The sequence below is a fragment of the Nicotiana tabacum genome, chromosome 2 (genome assembly GCF_000715075.1).
Source record: "Nicotiana tabacum cultivar K326 chromosome 2, ASM71507v2, whole genome shotgun sequence".
NCBI classification, from domain to species: Eukaryota; Viridiplantae; Streptophyta; class Magnoliopsida; order Solanales; family Solanaceae; genus Nicotiana; species Nicotiana tabacum.
Genome location: NC_134081.1, coordinates 86,071,658 through 86,088,819, shown reverse-complemented (window position 1 = coordinate 86,088,819; position 17,162 = coordinate 86,071,658). Strand labels below are relative to the sequence as shown.

Below are 17,162 nucleotides of genomic sequence, written 5' to 3'. Positions count from 1 at the left end.
AGTATCATTCACAAGATAATTAAGTCATTCATTAATGATCCCAGCCTTATATCATATATTTATAACAAAGAAAATAATCCACAACTCCAACTATCCTCAATTAGCAACTTTATTCACTAGTTCATGTCTAGTCCATCCATTTAACTTAATCAACATCAAGATAACCTTAAGCACATAAAATAACACAATATAATTACCTCCTATAGTGGATTCAAGTCGAGATCCATGTTATATATAGCTTACAATAGCCCAACACACCCCGATCACTTCATGCCCAAAACAACAACTACAGTAGCGTCAAACACCCCGAAAATATTACAAAGAACGACTAATCCATCATTTTGCCATTATGTGGTATTTCTCCAAACTATTTCTCCCCCCAAACTCCATTAAACAGTAGCAAAATAGACATCCCAAAAGCAACACGAAAGAACCCACAAAACAGTCCACTACAAGTCAAATAACTCGAACTCACGGCTTCCGATCACCGTCCCGTGAGTTCTAACTATTAGGAAATGAATTTATCAACCTTTATTGATATTTAAAAGCTTAAATACAGAAAGTAGGCATATTCGTAACTATTAAATACATTCCAAAACTCAAACTACAAAGAAAAAAATAGGCGATATAGCGATACTTACGTCGTAGGGATCGTTTTAATGTTATCGCTTCTTGATTTCGTGCCCGGGATGATAATCTTATTTAACGCCCTTGTAGAGAAATTAAGGGTAAGGTTAGGGGTGTTATTTGGTAGTTCTCTCTGGAAAAATGGAGAAAGAGACGAGATAAGTGATGTAAATAACCCGTTTGTTTTAAAAGTCAAAAAGGTGCTACTTGGCACTCTGGCATTGGCCATTCTTCCGACGCTTATATCTTTTTATCCCGACGTCATGTGAACAAACGGTTAAGTGCGTTGGAAACTAAATTCCAAGATATTCAATTTTGTATATAATATGTCCCAAAAAGACCCCATATAGCATACAAAATGTATTGCTCAAAAAGATCTGTTACCAGGCAAATCCTTACTCGGTTTTTCCGCAACTTTAATCCGATTTTCCCAAACTTTATATTTCATATCCAAAAATCATACATAGTCATATAATGACTTTAAACTCATTTAAATCATGATTAACAAGTCTCATATTCATCTCAACTTACTTAAGACTTCGGTAAACCTTTCTTATCCTTGTAGAAGGATTTCATCCTTTTTGAGCTTACATTAGATAATGGTGTAACATGTCCCCTTAGAAATATTTGTCCCCGAATGATAACTTTAAAGGCTTGCGAAAATGGACGTAACATCATTAAATTATTTTATATACTTTCAAAGAGGATCTCATTTTCAAGCTTACATCAATTGACTTACGACGTACTTTCACGTACAAAAAATGGGGTGTAACATCATTCCCCCCTTTGGAATATTCGTCCTCGAATGTTAACTGATACGCTTATCATTCTCATAACCTATGGCTCTTATGAATACTTTAATATTGTCATTCTCCATCTAGGTAACTGTTCTATGAATAAATCCAATGGCCAGGGCATTCTCTCCTTTAGGACTCTTTCTCACGCCATGACTCGTGGTCAGAATTCTTCTAATCTTGTAACTATTTCTATCTTCTATCATACAGTCTGTACGAATTTGTCCTTGTATGTGCGACTACGCGATTCTTCTCTCATTTTCCTCCAGCTTTTAGCCAATCTCTAGGCCTCACTTTATGAGTATATACATGACTACGACAAGCTATCCCTCTGGGCATCTATAGGTATAATGAAGTTCTTCGCTTGGTACTTTGTTGAATGTACCACCATTGCTATATTTTGTTTCCTAGCCTTGGTTATCTATCCTTATGGCTTTAGTACATCTAGGTAGGTCATATCGTACTATAACACTTACATCGGTTTATTATTACCGAGGTCTGCTACCTAACTCCCGGTTACTCTCTCACTTCTTATCCCATATGTATAAATCTAAGTCCTTTAATGCTTCCTTATTACTGTTCATCTAAAGAATGGCATCATAACCTCCTCTTATACTTTGGAATTTTTATCCATATATTGTTGATTCACCTTAATGTTGATCTATATCTACCACTGATAACTTGAGACCTCTTATGTAATACATTGTCACTAGGGCTCACGTCTCATCGGGGAACATCTGAAATGATTTTTCTGATCCACCTAGGGGTCATACTATACTTCAATAACCGTATTTCATAGCATCCTGATGTGATTCATCTTATATGGGTATTCTAATCCCATGCAATTCATGAAATCCCTTTTCTTAAAATCATTACTCATTCAAAAGCCTAAATGTCATCCTCTTATCTATCACCATTACACCCTTATTCTACTACATGGCAGCATTTCATCTCTCCTAATTGCTCATATTCTTAGACTCCTCTGAGTTCCTTTAGACTGTACCGAGCTTTCTATATCTTATGGAAACCATCAGCTCTCTTGTTTTGATAGGCTTAATCTCGAGGCCTTACCTGTTCTCGTCACCTTCTCACTCACCTTTTCATAACCTTACTCTTGTCTACCTAAACCTTGTCGCTCTATCATACTTTAGCTTGTGACCTACATGTATCTATTTATACTACTCGCAATCTTCCTTTAAATTGCTAGCACCATAGATTTCTTTTCGCGCCTTCTCAGTTGTCTTTAAATGTAAGCAATTACTTTTCCTGGTCATTCTGCCACTTGTTGCATGAATACTTGGCTTATCTTGTTGCCCACGAATACTGGAATTTCCTGTAACTCATATGATCTCAAATATCACTTTTGGTTTTTACTTCCCATTCATTAGCCACGATGGTGCTACTTTCTTATGGAGTTTATACAATATTATTGTGAGACTATTGTTACAAGACCATTTCTTCTTTATGTCACTATGCTTAGGTTGAAGCCTTATTCCTTATTTCCTCAGCTAGTCTTTCGGGGTAGTACATAGTGGAGACCCTCTGACTCCTGTAAAGCTACGAGCTTATCACATTGCATACCCGAAGGAATCTTTGATGTTCTTACTCACCTATAATTTTCCTTAGTTACATACCTCCGGGCCCTTGTGCTCGTAGGGTTGCTTCTGAAATGAAATTTTGAATGTCTCCCCAATGAAACTCTCTTTTATTTCTGGAACACTTATACAATACCTTTAACTACCCTAACTCTTATCTGAAAATTTTTCAATAATTACGATCTCGTTTCTGCGAGACTGGATTCCCTATGTTGGGGTTCACTATGTTTATCTTGCACGATCTGTTGATTTATTTGTATCCTCTTGTCTAGCCATAATTAGACTCTTCCTGAATCCACTACAGACTACTCGTTGGTCCATTCTCATATCTATATTCTACGTAACCCCTCTTGGGTTATGTCATTTGTCTTAACTTACCTCTCGTACTGGCTCCTTATGTATCGAGTGTTCATTTTCACTTATTTATCAGTATCATCTAGTGCGGAACCCTTACTGTCTCTCCTCGGCGTCATGTTTGCATAATTTTCTGGAGTCGTATCATATATGTAGGATCTGATTAAATCCAATCTCATTCCCTTCACCTTTTTACCGCATTCTTTCTTTACTATTCCATAGTTACCTCTTCATCTTTGGCGTCTTTTCACGTCTTTACTGGCATCTTACCCACCTTGCGGTAACCATTCTGTACCAAGGATAACTAAAGTTCTTACGCACGAGGGTGACACCTAGTGTAACTAGCACACTTAGTCCCTTAAGCTTAACTTTGCTCACAGTGCTCGCTTTAGGGAAGCGTCTTCTTGAATGACCTTTAAAGGTTATTCTTCTGTTCTCTATTCTATTATCTTCGGAATGTGATCTCTAAAATTCTCATGATGTCGGCTATTGTCAAATAATTCGGTCCCTAATTCATATTCATTTTATCTTATTCACCAGCTTATACTAATTTCTATTACTCCGGGGTCTAACGTTTCCTTCTGGTAATCATGTTGGAGTCACCAACTTATTTCTCGAAAGAAGGATATGACTTTATGGATTATACTCTTCTATTGTTTCAAGGCATGTCTTCTCTTGTCTTTTCCTTCACTTGACTATAAACTCCGTCATCGTGTCATATTTTGATTTACCGTTATCACCCATATATCACATCTTACTTATGATGCTTCATTTACTCTCTTCTTATTCTTTGGATAATATTTTTGTCTATCACTTTATTCTGAAAACTTCAACAAAACGTGCTTTCACTTTTAGCTCCCCTTGCTTCATCTCACTGGCTCTTCGGAATGCCTAACATTCTTTTTTTTGTTTACTCGGGGCTGGAGTCATACTAAGGTAAATATTTATCCCTTCTAGGATTCCACTGCCTATCTTCTGAAATTTCTGAATATTCTAGTATTCATATCTGACTATACTATTCTTGAGTTCACCATTTGGGTGTCTCACAAAGAGATTTATTACCATATTTGCACTATCTTCGGAAATGTTAGCTAATGATAACAATCCATCCACTATTTTTGGGTTACTCTAACCCCAGCTAGATCCTGATATCATATCTTTCTCTTAAACTATATCTGCTGGCTCTCATAGGGCATAATTAAGATGAGTGTGGCCAATTGTATATAACTTTATTATTGTTGAAAGTAACTCATAATGCTTGTATTTCTCTGTCTGAATTGCAAATACTGATAATCTTCATTAACTAGGTACCTCGTGCCCTTCTTCATCTTGCTTCTTTTACTTGCCGAAACTTGTATCTACCTTCTGATTCTCTTATTTCTTTTTACCATATGGGTGGATAGATACTCTTGCCTTAAGGCTCCTTATAAAAAAGCTTACACATCTTAGTACACACATGATCTGCTGAAGACCTCACATTTATTTATCATAAGCATGATGCAAAATCGAGTTCCTCTGACTTAATTCTTCCACAACCAAGTTCAATCTCTTACCAACTGTCTTTCTGAACGTTGGTATCGTTGTATTACAAATAAAATAAAATTTAGGAGTTTGAATTCTTAGAACTGAGCTCTACCACATGATCTAGAGTAAGAAGAAAGAGTGACAGTCCTAAATGCCCTGTAGCCTCCTGCTTATAAGTGTGGTTCACAACACACCCATAAATAAGACTCTACTAGGCACGACTTGTAGACTCCCTAGGACAGAACTGTTCTGATACCACTTTTGTCACGACCCAAACCGTAGGGCCACGACGGGTACCATGTGCCTAACTCAATTGAGTACCAATGTAACGTATCCTTCTTATCATACTATCATGGTTAAATGAACCGGAAAGGTCGTCATGAGATAACTAGAATTAAACATAAGAGAATACTAGACATGGGATGACCCAACATGATATAGAAGCTTATGCATGCGATAAACGGGCCTATAAGGCCGACATGATCATTTGTATACTCAAAACATAGGCCGGCAAGGCCATACAAGTATCCATATACATGACATCTGTCTACAAGCCTCTACGAGTACAAAAATGCATAAAGTTCGAGATATGGCCCCGCCATACCAATCAATACATGTCCAAATCATACTGACTATATAGGCAACTCCGGAGCAAGTGGAGTGCACCAACACCTTCCGCTGAGCTGATAGCCTACTAGGAGGACTCTCAACCTGCCTATCGAGACCTGCGGGCATGAAACGCAACATCCCCAAGCAAAAGGGACGTCAGTACAAATAAAATACCAAGTATGTAAGGCATGACAGTAATATATAAAAGACATGAAAGAAATATGGAGTAAATAACTCAACCAGTAATTCTGAATAGCTCTGTGAATCATGAAAAATTTATAATGTCATGCATGTGCGTATAAATGCCATACCATGTATAGGTATATGCGTACATAATATCATCGAGCTTCTGAGGGCATCCCGTCATATCATCTCAGCCATTATGGGAGAAATCATCAACGTATACCAGCTGATCAGGTGGTGGTGTGTATATAACGCCATAAACTTTTCTCATATCCCACAAATATATATAATATACGCGTATATAACGCCATCTGGTCATGGGTCAATGTACATGTATAAATGAATGCAATGCATAATGAAGTAAGTCAGTAAGATTTCTCGGAATGTCATAAGATCAATATGCCTTCAGATAAACTTTAGCAACTTACGTATTTTTCTGATACCCATGAACAGAAGATATAATAATAGGACACATGGGGAATCAAGCACATAGGCACCCCTAGTACTTCTATGAATAGAGTCATTTATGAAAGTTCCGCGTTTGCACGTTTCATTTGTATCGTATGGATCATGCCAAAGGGAAAGAACGAGTGTGAGTACCTGGAAATTTCACTGTGATGTTGTACTTTTGACATGCATATTTGACATGTATACATAGAGATGTCCCATTCCTCATGCTAGGTATACTTGACATGTTCATACTAGTGTTGGCCTTTATTTGTGAACTTGAAAGCATGTCTAAATTTCTGTGCTGTGATCGAGTTGAATATGGAAATTTATCTGAGTTGTTACTGTTCTTCTCATTGTGATATCTGTGTTTCCATTATATTGGTTCTGACTGTATTCTTCTAAGCTCGTCATTACTTTCAGCCCAAAGTTAGTCATGTTACTTATTGAGTACATTGGGTTGGTTTTACTCATACTACACTCTGCACTTCGTGTGTAGATACATGTACATCTTGATATGGTGATTGCTAGATTTAGTGCCAGTATCTGCTCGGACACTTTGAGGTAGTTGCTATGACGCCCGCAGACCTAGACTTTCCTTTTTTTAATTATATTTAGTACTGTTCTATTTCTCAGATAGTTGCATTAGAGTTTCCGACTGTGTTTGTCACGCCCCAAAACTGAGGAGCGCGACCGGTGCTCAACCGAGCAAGCCTGTTAGATTTCATTATACCCAAACTCATCCACGAATAGAGATAATACATATTTTCATTAATTAGACAAAAATGTGTTCATGTCTATAATACCAATTCATTTCCAATAGTTTCATCATTGTTAAAGTCTCAAATAGACAAGTAATACAACCACAACATAACATAGTTTGTCTTTCCCCAGTACCAATACACAACCCACACTATGTCTACAGAGCCTCTATAGATAAAGTAGAGTACAATGTTAATGCTGGCAACAAGGCCCCGGCTATACCTCAAACCGAATACACAAAGTACAAAAGATACATGACCCCGGGATGAAGTGGGGCTCACCAAGACAGCTGGGAAGAAGGTGTACTGCTATCACTGATCAATATCTCCTGCTGTGGAACCACCTGCATCCATTTAAAGATGTAGCGCCCCCGACAAAAGGGACGTTAGTACCGTCGAATAGCACTAGTATGTATAACTAAACACCCTCTCAATAGAATAAAAAATAATACAAACAAGATTATCATAATAGTAATGAAATCCTTAATCAACATCAAACCTCAATTTAGGATCAAGATAGTGTTCAAATTAATTTCCATATCTCACATTGAGAGATTTTTAGTATCGATATACCATTGTCCACAATATGGGGGATTTTGTCTAAACTTCCCTAAAGTGAATATTTGAGTTTTGAACATCGATTCAGAGTCGGAATTGAGTGAAATTAATATGGTTGGACTCGTAATTGAATGGGTTGTCAGATTTTATGGGTTGTGCTGAGTTCCGAGGTGCGGACCTGGGTATGACATTTTGGTTGACCTTGAGCAATTGATTAAACATTCGACCTTTATCATTTGGGTTTGTTTCCTTTGGGATTATTTGATGATTTTGAGTTACTTTTGGCTAGTTTCGAGCTATGTTTTGACAGTTCCGGTAGGTCCATATCGTGATTTGGGGCTTGGGCGCATGCCCGAAATCAAATTCCGAGGTCCCTAACCTGAGATATGGAATTTTGAAGAAACAAATTAAAATGTTTAAGTTCGAATAGAGACCGGATGTCTAATTATGTGAAAACGAGCCCGGAATAGAATTTTGTTGATTCCAACAGCTCCGTATGGTGATTTTGGACTTAGAAGCGTGTTCAGAATTTTATTTGGAAGTCCATAGTTAAATTAGGTTTGAAATGGCTAAAAACAAGAATTTAAATTTGGAAGTTTGACCGATGAGTTGACTTTTGATACCGGAGTCGGAATCCAGTTCCGAAAATTTTCATAGCTCCGTTATATAATTTATGACTTGTGTGTAAATTTTGAGGTCAATCGGAGTTGATTTGATAGGTTCCGACATCGAATGTAGAAGTTGAAAACTCTTAGTTTCATTAAGCTTGAATTGGGATGTGATTCATGATTTTAGCATTGTTTGATGTGATTTAGAGGTTTGGCTAAGTTCGTATGATGTTTTAGGGCTTGTTGGTATATTTGGTTGAGATCCCGAGGGCCTCGGGTGAGTTTCGGATGGTTAACGGATCAAAAATTGGACTTAAAAGTTGCTGCAATTTTCCCTTCTGCTGTATATTCTGGGCTGTGATCGAGCCCCAGATCGAACCCTGATATCGAGCCCCAGATATCGAGCCTACGATCGAGGCCTGAGTCGAAGCCAGGGACGGGGCTCAGTATCAAAGCCACGATCGAAGGCCCATGCTCGATGCCCTGATCGAAGGCCCAACCTCGATGTCCTGATCGAAGGCCCAACCTCGATGCCCTGATCTAGGCCATGACCGAGGTCTAGGCTCGAGCCTGTGATCGAAGCCGCGATCGAGGCCCAGTTCGAGGACCAGTTCCGAAGGCTGCTGGGCAGTTTTATAAAAAGAGGGCATTCGTCCCATTTGCCATTTTTGACGTACTTGAGCTTGAGCAGAGACGACTTTCGGCAGATTTTCAAGGGAAAAACATTGGGGGTAAGTGATTCTAACTCGGATTTGGTCTACATATACAAGTATATCATTGTTTTCACCATAAATTAGTGTTTTGAGATTTAAATTTGGGAAATTTTTAGAAATCTCATAGAAACGAATTTTTGAGATTTCGGTATCGATTCGGAGTCAGATTTGAGTGAAACTGGTATCGTTGGACTAGTAATTTAATGGGTTGTCGGATTTCATAACTTTCGCCGGATTCTGAGATGTGGGCCCCGCGGGCGATTTTTTAATTAATTTCGGATCTTTTCTTTAAAATGTAGTATTTTCTTATAGAATTGATTCCTATAATATTTAGTGATTGTATCGAATTATTTTGGCTAGATTCGAGCCAGACGGAGTTGGATAATCGTGAAAAAGGCTTTATAGTGAATTAAATTGAAGCAAGACGAGGTAAGTCTCTTGTCTAATCTTGTGAGGGGGAAATTACCTCATAGGTGATTAAAATTAAACAATTGTTGCTAAAATTGTGGGGGGCTACGTACGCACGAGGTGACGAGAGTCCGTGCGTAGCTACTATTAATGCTAAAGTACGGGTAGTTTAGGACTCAAAGCATGCCTTACTTGTGTAAATTGTATTCTTTGATTAATTAATATTAATTGATATATATGAATATATTGTGAATTGTTAGATAAAGATATTAAATGATGGAAATCTCATATGCTTAATTTTTGTTTAAATCAATTAATTGTTAAAAGAAATTGTTCTCCTCCCAAATCTATCTTATAATAAACATACTCTCCTTCCGGAGGCACATAAGAAAATGTTCTCCTTTCTTGTGGAGCGGGCCGAACGCCTCGGCAGGATAGATGCATCTATGGATCGCGCCGCACGTCCCTCGGCAGTGTACACGACACTTTAGATCGGGTCGTACGTCCTCAGCAGAAATCATGCTTAATAATAATAATTACCCGATACTTTAATAATTTATTTCAGCTTGTGAAGCTAATTAAAAAATTATTAGAATTTAATGAATTATTATTCTTGCTTGTTAAGGAATTAATTGTTACTCCTGTAAATGAGATTTAATTGATAAATTAGGAATTATTTGAATTAAAGGAATTTAATTAATATATTGAGAATTGTTACATTTGAAGGAATTTGATTATTTCCGCTGATTAAATAAATTATTATAAATTCTGTAATTTATGCTGATTTAAATATTCTAATTTTATTTCAGTTATTATTGACCCATAGTGAGTGTCAAAGTCGGCCATCTCGTCTCTACCACTTCGAGATTAGGCTTGATACGTACTAGGTACATGTTGTTTACGTACTCATACTACACTTGCTGCACTTTTTGTGCTGGACATGAGACAGGTACTAGTGGAGGACCTATCATCACATACCCACGTCATCCCGAGGCATAGTGGTGAACTGCCTTTCTGAGCCGTTCTGCAGCTACCAGTGTCTCTTCTTATATTTATATTCTGTCTATTTCATTTCAGACAGTATTTGGAGTTTTGTATAATCTACTAGATGCTCATGCACTTGTGACACCGGGTCTTGGCACACACATTGGTAGAAGTTGGTATTTTATTATTTTCTTGGAATAAAAGTTTAACCAATGTACGATTGACTTATTAGTTGGCTTGCCTAGCTGTAGTGTTGGGCGCCATCACGACCTATAGGTGAAATTGGGTCTTGACAACATGGTATCAGAAATAAAGACATGAAATCAAAAACTTCATTCAAAAATACTACATAATGTCCATCAACACAAAAATAAGTACTTCATCTAAATTAATTCTACAAACATCCATCCGATGAAAAACATAATGCGCTTGACTTATTTAGAGGTTCACTTCATTAAGAAAGCCGCAACAAATCCAACAAATAGCGTATATGAAATTATAATGAACATCTTCAACTTCAACACTTTTTCTTCCAGCTCTCTTGCTTTGTTCGCTTCAACAATATTTATAGCCACTAATGCATTCACTTTTTTCATCAGTGTGTCCCTTTCAATATTGCGTGCATCCAATGCCATATTCAAGGTATTTAGTTGAACATGAGCAACATCAAACTTCGACTTGAAATTGTTAATTACAACCAACGCTATGTCCGGTAAGACTTTGTCTTTCCATTCCCAAAAACCACATGATTCATTCTTACAAACACAATCCAAACAACATATAATGAGAAAACTAATAAAACTGAAATTTTGTTTAAAATGTCAAAATTAAATAAATCTATAGATACATATCACTTACTTCAGGTTTCGCGCACTTATAGAATCTCTTACCGGGATTGTAAACAATGGTTGAAGTGAAGTGGTTGGCAATATCACCACAAAAGCACCTCCTTTTCGAAGAACAACTAGATTCAGACATTGAGTACCCATTTATCCACTTATAAGACAATCTAAATTGATAAGGAAAAAAGAAACAAAATCAAACTAATACAAGCGAATTCAAGTTTAAATACAGGGGAAACACCCAAATATGGAGGAAATAAGTTCTTCAGTGTTAGGGAGGAAATACGATTATGAAAGCGACGAGGGTTTTCATTTAAATGAGGCTGGTGTAATTTTGTGGGTTATTTTATTGGGTGGGTTGGGTCTTAACAGGGATGGGTATTATTAGTTGGGTCTGAATATTTGCACAGGGAATGACACATTAGTAGGGACCCAAAAGTACCAATAGTATAACGAAGGACTTCTAAGTATTATAATCAATAGTACAGAGGTATATTTGACTCTTTGCCGTATATCCTTGAAATATAATAAGACCTCATTTGTTTTTTGTTTTTTAAGATTAAGACATCTGAATCTGAATACACATCTGAATATCAAGATGTGCATTAAGATTAAGACATCTGAATCTAAATACATATCTGAATATTAAGATGTGTATTAAGATCTGAATACTAAATGAATAAGACTGTTTGTTTTTTAACATCTGAATGTCATACAGACCTATTAAGAGCCCGTTTGGATTAGTTTAAAAAAATAGCTTTTCAACAGAAATAGTTTTTAAGCCAAAAAGCAATAAGTTGGGATTGCTCAACTTATTGCTTTTGGCTTGTTTTATTTAACTTATTTTAAGCATTTTTTGACTTTGTCAAATACTGAAAAAAGCTAAAAAGAGGTTAAAAGTTGATTTGATCAGCTTAAAAGCCAATCCAAACACCCTCTAAGACTCATTAAGTGGTTATGAAGTAAAAAAAAAATTTAATGATTAAAATTAGACTTTAAAAACACACTTAATGTTTGAGATCTGAATGATTAAAAGATTCATATCGTCATTAAATGCAAACAAATGAGGCCTAAGACTATTATTACTTTTCCTTTTTTTTTTCATCGGGCAATGCATACGTTATGCTAGAGTTCCCTAATTACATTGCATCTCAACTCTGTGACACTACACTACACAGTGTTTACCAGTTATTTAATCGAAATATATAACGCACTTCTAATTATTCGTATCAGTAATACTTTGTGGAAAAGAATAGAAGTTTCAGACTATGCTTTCTACATAATGACATGAAGGAAAAGCAATTTGGTTTTGAAAGAAGTCTAGTTCCCTCTTAGGATTGAGTTCTTCGTATACATTACGTTCTCCAGACCCCATGATATGGGATAATACTGGGTATGTTATTGTTGTTAGAACTCTAGTTAACGGATGACCCAAAATAGAAAAAGAATTCCAGAAAACAGAGTATTTAGCTGTACAACAATTAAGCAAGTAAATCTGTATTAATACCTTGTGAGATCATCCACATTCATTATTAATTGCCACCACCTCCTACCATTATCAACTATTATCATGCCATCCACCACCACCACAACTTCCTCCTCCTTAATCATAGCCGCTACCATTATCGACAAATACCATCCAGAATCCCCGCTACCCCCACCACCATCATTCTCAATCACAACTACAAACTCATCTACCTCAACTAACCACCCCATCATCATCAACAACCATAGTCGGCACTACCTACCATTATAAACTACCACTACCTTCCTCAATCACAACCACCACTACCACCACCACCACCAACCAACCATCATTATTAATTATTACCACTTACCGCCACCATTTTTAACCATAATCGACATTACTGTCAATTACCACTAGTTACTACTCAAAATACCACCATCAACCAAAATCACCACCAACCACTACATCTAGTCGGCATTCACAAGCACCACCGTTAGCCATCACCGACACTAACTACCATATTTTAAAAAATATATATTTTATTGATAGAATATTAGATTAATTAGTATTTTATGTTTATTAATTCAGGATCATCTCCACTAATATATCCCAACAACTTGAGCTCCTGCTTTTGTGAATTTTTCATAAGAGTCCCTCAAGGCACAGGCCTATAGACAGTTTTTACACATCGGTTATCACCAAAAGTAACTTTTAAAGATCATTGCAGTAAAACAAAAAACAATAGTCTAATTAATACTCTTCTCTAACTCTGACTAGTTCAATTTTCAACAACTGTAATCTAGAAAGGAACAAAACTTACATACAGTCAGAGTGATGTTTTAAACAGCTTGTTTTAAATCTTTTGTTCATAAATCTGTACGAAATAGAACTGCAAACTCAAAGTGTTTAGGGATATATATATATACTTGTTTGGTGCAACCACAGTCCGGTTTGCCTTTAAACGCTCACACTTTTCCCATCTTGATCTTTCAATGTGATCAGTGGTCGAGGCACTGTACATTTGTTCAACTACAAAAATTCACAGAGAAGAAAAGAAATCAAGAAAAACTAATGAAACTAAAAAGGTAAGAGAAAGTAACAAAAGCAATGCAATTTATTTTACCTTATTAGCAACAATGGAAGTTTTAGGTGAAGAAGAAGAAGAAGAAGAAGAAGAAGAAGGGGTTGAAAAAGATGGTGAATTGTGGACTTTAAGACCATAAAACGGTGACAGCTCTATTTTCTTGGTAAATTCATTTCTAAAAGAATTACTACTAGCTGTTGCTTTTAATTAAAAAATGAAACACTTATCAAGCAGCAAGAAGGAAAATTACATTAAACTAGCTACGATGATGAATTTACTAGATAGTCTTAGACAAAATGCTGAAGAGGGAGAAAGTTGACAACTAAATACAGTGCTCATCAGATGTAAATTAAAGGTTTTACATTTCAGTAGAATTAGAACAAGACATACCTTAATTGGCATCTTCACAAAAACTCAAACTCATGTCTTCGCAACTCACTTAAAGTTGGGGAATTTATGTATGCCTAAGTAAGATAAACATAGTATTCATCACCTTTAACTCTAACTCTCAGTTAGGCCCAAATAGGTAATAAAATCAGATAAAAGAACTCCCAACTCATATCAGACTATTTTTTTTTGGGCATCAAATTAAAAGAGAGACAATATTATTTTACACCGTTTGTCTCGTTATAAAATAGAAAACCGTTCGCGCCTCTATAACTTAACTGTTCTCATCAAGAAGATGATCAGACAATATTATTTAACACCATCTCTGTGACTTTTGTGGGAAGCTAATGCACTTTTAGAGGGTAAATTTCACAAATGGTCATATAACTATGACTTTTTTTCACTAAAGTCATATAACTTTGTTTTCTCACTCAAAAATCATATAATTATAATTTTTTTTAATTGGATTATTATTTATTAGACTGAAAATAAAAAATAAAAATCACAAAATAAGAAAGTACTACTAAAAAATTATATTTTTCGATCACTATGATTTTTGTGTGAGCTAGTAAAAGTTTTATGATTTTTGTGTGAGAAAACATAGTTATTGTGGCGTTGATGAAAAAAAATCATAGTTATATGATTTTTGTGTGAGCTAGTAAAAGTTTTATGATTTTTGTGTGAGAAAACATAGTTATTGTGGCGTTGATGAAGTTATATGATTTTTGTGTGAGCTAGTAAAAGTTTTATAATTTTTGTGTAATAAAATATAATTATGATGTCGTCACTAATTAAACTAAATAGAGGTAGTTTCGTCGGCATTAATGCACTTTTTAGTGACGAAGCCACACAAATTGATGACAAATTCTTTGCACTTTTTATGACAAATAAGTTCGTCATAAATATAGTATGTATTTGGGGACGAAAAAAGATTTTGTAGTTAATAAATCTTTATTTAGCAACGAAACACAAAGTTGTCTTTGTATATTATTAGTGATGGTGTTTTAGGGACGAAAGATTGACCAAAAAAAAAAACAAATCGTCACAAAAAATAAAATAAAATTGGTGACGAAAAGTGAATCTTAGGTGACAAAATAATTCATCATAATCAAATTTGTTGTACTGATTTTCTTTTGCATAAAAAATATATTTCCTGAATGATTGTTGAGTGAAAAATATTTTCCTTACAAAATAGATTATATAAAAAAACAACAATAATATCAGTAAGTCGAAAGTGTTGTGATAATACTTTAGAGTTGTAAAGATCAATAATGTATAGAATGATAAACAAGTTGCTTATGCAAGCCTCTAATTAAGGGGATATTCTGCTTAACAAATTATAGAAAGATGGAGAGGAGAAGTAAGAAAAAGAAGGCAAGCATATGCGCATTATGAGTAATAAGTAGAACAGAGTTCTCTTGCTTGTGTTATACTAATTGCTCTGCTTTTGACTCCCCTAACATACTGAAATATCTTCTAATTTACTTGAAAAAAAACTCAATCACCTAAACTTATTTTGGCTTCTCACTTCCATCTTCAGTTTCATAATCCTTGAAAATGCTGGGACTTTGGTTTGCTTAGGCGTTTACTTGGAAAACATGTTGGATTTAGATGGTCCCCCTCTCTTAAGGGCATCTGCAATAAGAATTGTTGTTTAGTGGACGACGAAATTTCACACAGTATAGTCAAAACAAATTATTTTAGATAGTTAAAGTGTTTAACTAAGTAATTAGGAAAAAAATAGTAGTAATTGTTTTGGATAGAACCACAAGAAAAAAAGTAGCGTCCCCCTAGAATCACTTTTGGAAAGCATGTCCAAACACAAATTGAAAATCACTTTTCAAAATAAGACACTTTGCCTAAAAATTTTGCATCCTCATTCATACCTTGACACACATCATTCTTGGCTAATGATGCAAAATGTTTTGGGACTTTCCTCTTTGTTTTAGGTTCAAAAGCATCAGCAATGGGCTCACTGTCGAGAGAATGAACTCTTCCTTTCTTTACAAAGAAAAAAGATGACTAAATTAGTACACACAACGCAGAATCAAGCATGAGTGCAGCAAGGTTTAGCTCGTGCTTTTTTTTCCAATCAACTCAAAACTTATCAAACTGACCAAAAAATCTAAAAAGTTCATAAAGATATAATCTAAAGGGAAAGACACAATGCATACCTTGTGGTGATCACTCAAAAGGGACATGGGCAATTTCCTTTCATTCAATATAACATTGTAGTTACTGGAAATCCGATTTTGGATTTCTTCCCTAAAAAATTCCAATTTCTTCTGACTGATCACCCGAGTATTGACTGTAAAATCCGAAAATCATATCCTTATTCAGATGTTTCAATATAATTCTTCCATATATGACTTTTTTGTGATTGAGACAAGAAACCAAGTACAAATCCATTATGAGCAAATTAATCCGCCGAATATAACAATTAAACAATTATACTGCGTGCATGCTTTCCAATTAGTTTGAAACTTTTCACCAATAATGTCAATTCGACCAACACGAGATTAATTGGTTCAATATTTTAAACTGGATTTTGGATATCCAGAAGTGAAAAGTGTCAAAATATTTGTGAATAGAACATACTGAACCAGCGGGGATCCGGTTGTATCCGCGTTGACGGAAGTTTCTGTGACTGAAAATCGTGCTTTATAATTTTGCCCTTCCGGTCACACTTCGGCCTGCTATTATACATCTTCAGCCGCCGATTAGTGGCGACACTACGTTGATTTTTCTTCTTCCCCATTTTTGATCGGTGAAAATAAAAATGGCGGCGTCTGAAGCCCTTAGATTATTCAGTACTAACGCACAGAGAATGTAAACGGAGAGTTATTCCCTTTTTTCTGAAAATTACACTAAGCGCTTCTAAATTTGGTTTATTTATCTTTTTGCGTCATAGATATTTTCATATTTGCTCTTTTTTCTCGGGATACCCTAATTTTGGAATTTTTCGAGTTCGGAGAAAACCAAAAAAAAAAAGGCGACAAATGGAATGCTCAAAATAGGGAGTGATAAAAATCTTCTTACAAACTTATTTCCATTTATAGGAGTGACTTTACGGTTTGCCTCACACAAGTGGTAGTTTCTTTTTGTGTGTGTTTGCAATGTAAAATTACAATATACTTTTGTCATTTTTTCCAAAGTAAGATATTTTAAGTATTTTCTTAGATTTACATTCAATGAAAGAATTGTGCAAGAAAGGGC

General features: G+C 35.6%; 1 protein-coding gene and 1 long non-coding RNA gene across 2 annotated transcripts; both read right to left on the bottom strand.

The window, feature by feature from the left end:
• Positions 1-10,475: 10,475 nt before the first annotated feature.
• On the bottom strand, positions 10,476-12,968 carry LOC107816227 (uncharacterized). Its single transcript, XR_012698472.1, has 2 exons — positions 11,024-12,968; positions 10,476-10,920 (listed from the first exon to the last, which is right to left on the bottom strand). It is a non-coding gene; the product is annotated as an uncharacterized LOC107816227 (long non-coding RNA).
• A 2,339-nt stretch (positions 12,969-15,307) lies between these two features.
• Positions 15,308-16,826, bottom strand: LOC107816228 (nuclear/nucleolar GTPase 2). Its single transcript, XM_016641927.2, has 4 exons — positions 16,545-16,826; positions 16,121-16,254; positions 15,833-15,947; positions 15,308-15,581 (listed from the first exon to the last, which is right to left on the bottom strand). Exons 1-4 carry the CDS (start codon positions 16,702-16,704, stop codon positions 15,532-15,534), a joined length of 459 nt encoding a protein of 152 aa, XP_016497413.1. The 5' UTR covers positions 16,705-16,826; the 3' UTR covers positions 15,308-15,531.
• Positions 16,827-17,162: the final 336 nt, after the last annotated feature.

Bases quoted from the DNA above. Each gene is read 5' to 3' on its own strand.
- LOC107816228 (XM_016641927.2), bottom strand. From the start codon at position 16,704: ATGGGGAAGAAGAAAAATCAACGTAGTGTCGCCACTAATCGGCGGCTG. The intron at 15,948-16,120 runs GTATGCATTGTG...TTCTTTGTAAAG, and splicing joins TTTTGAGTGATCACCACAAG to AAAGGAAGAGTTCATTCTCT. The intron at 15,582-15,832 runs GTATGAATGAGG...TTCTTATTGCAG, and splicing joins CAAGAATGATGTGTGTCAAG to ATGCCCTTAAGAGAGGGGGA.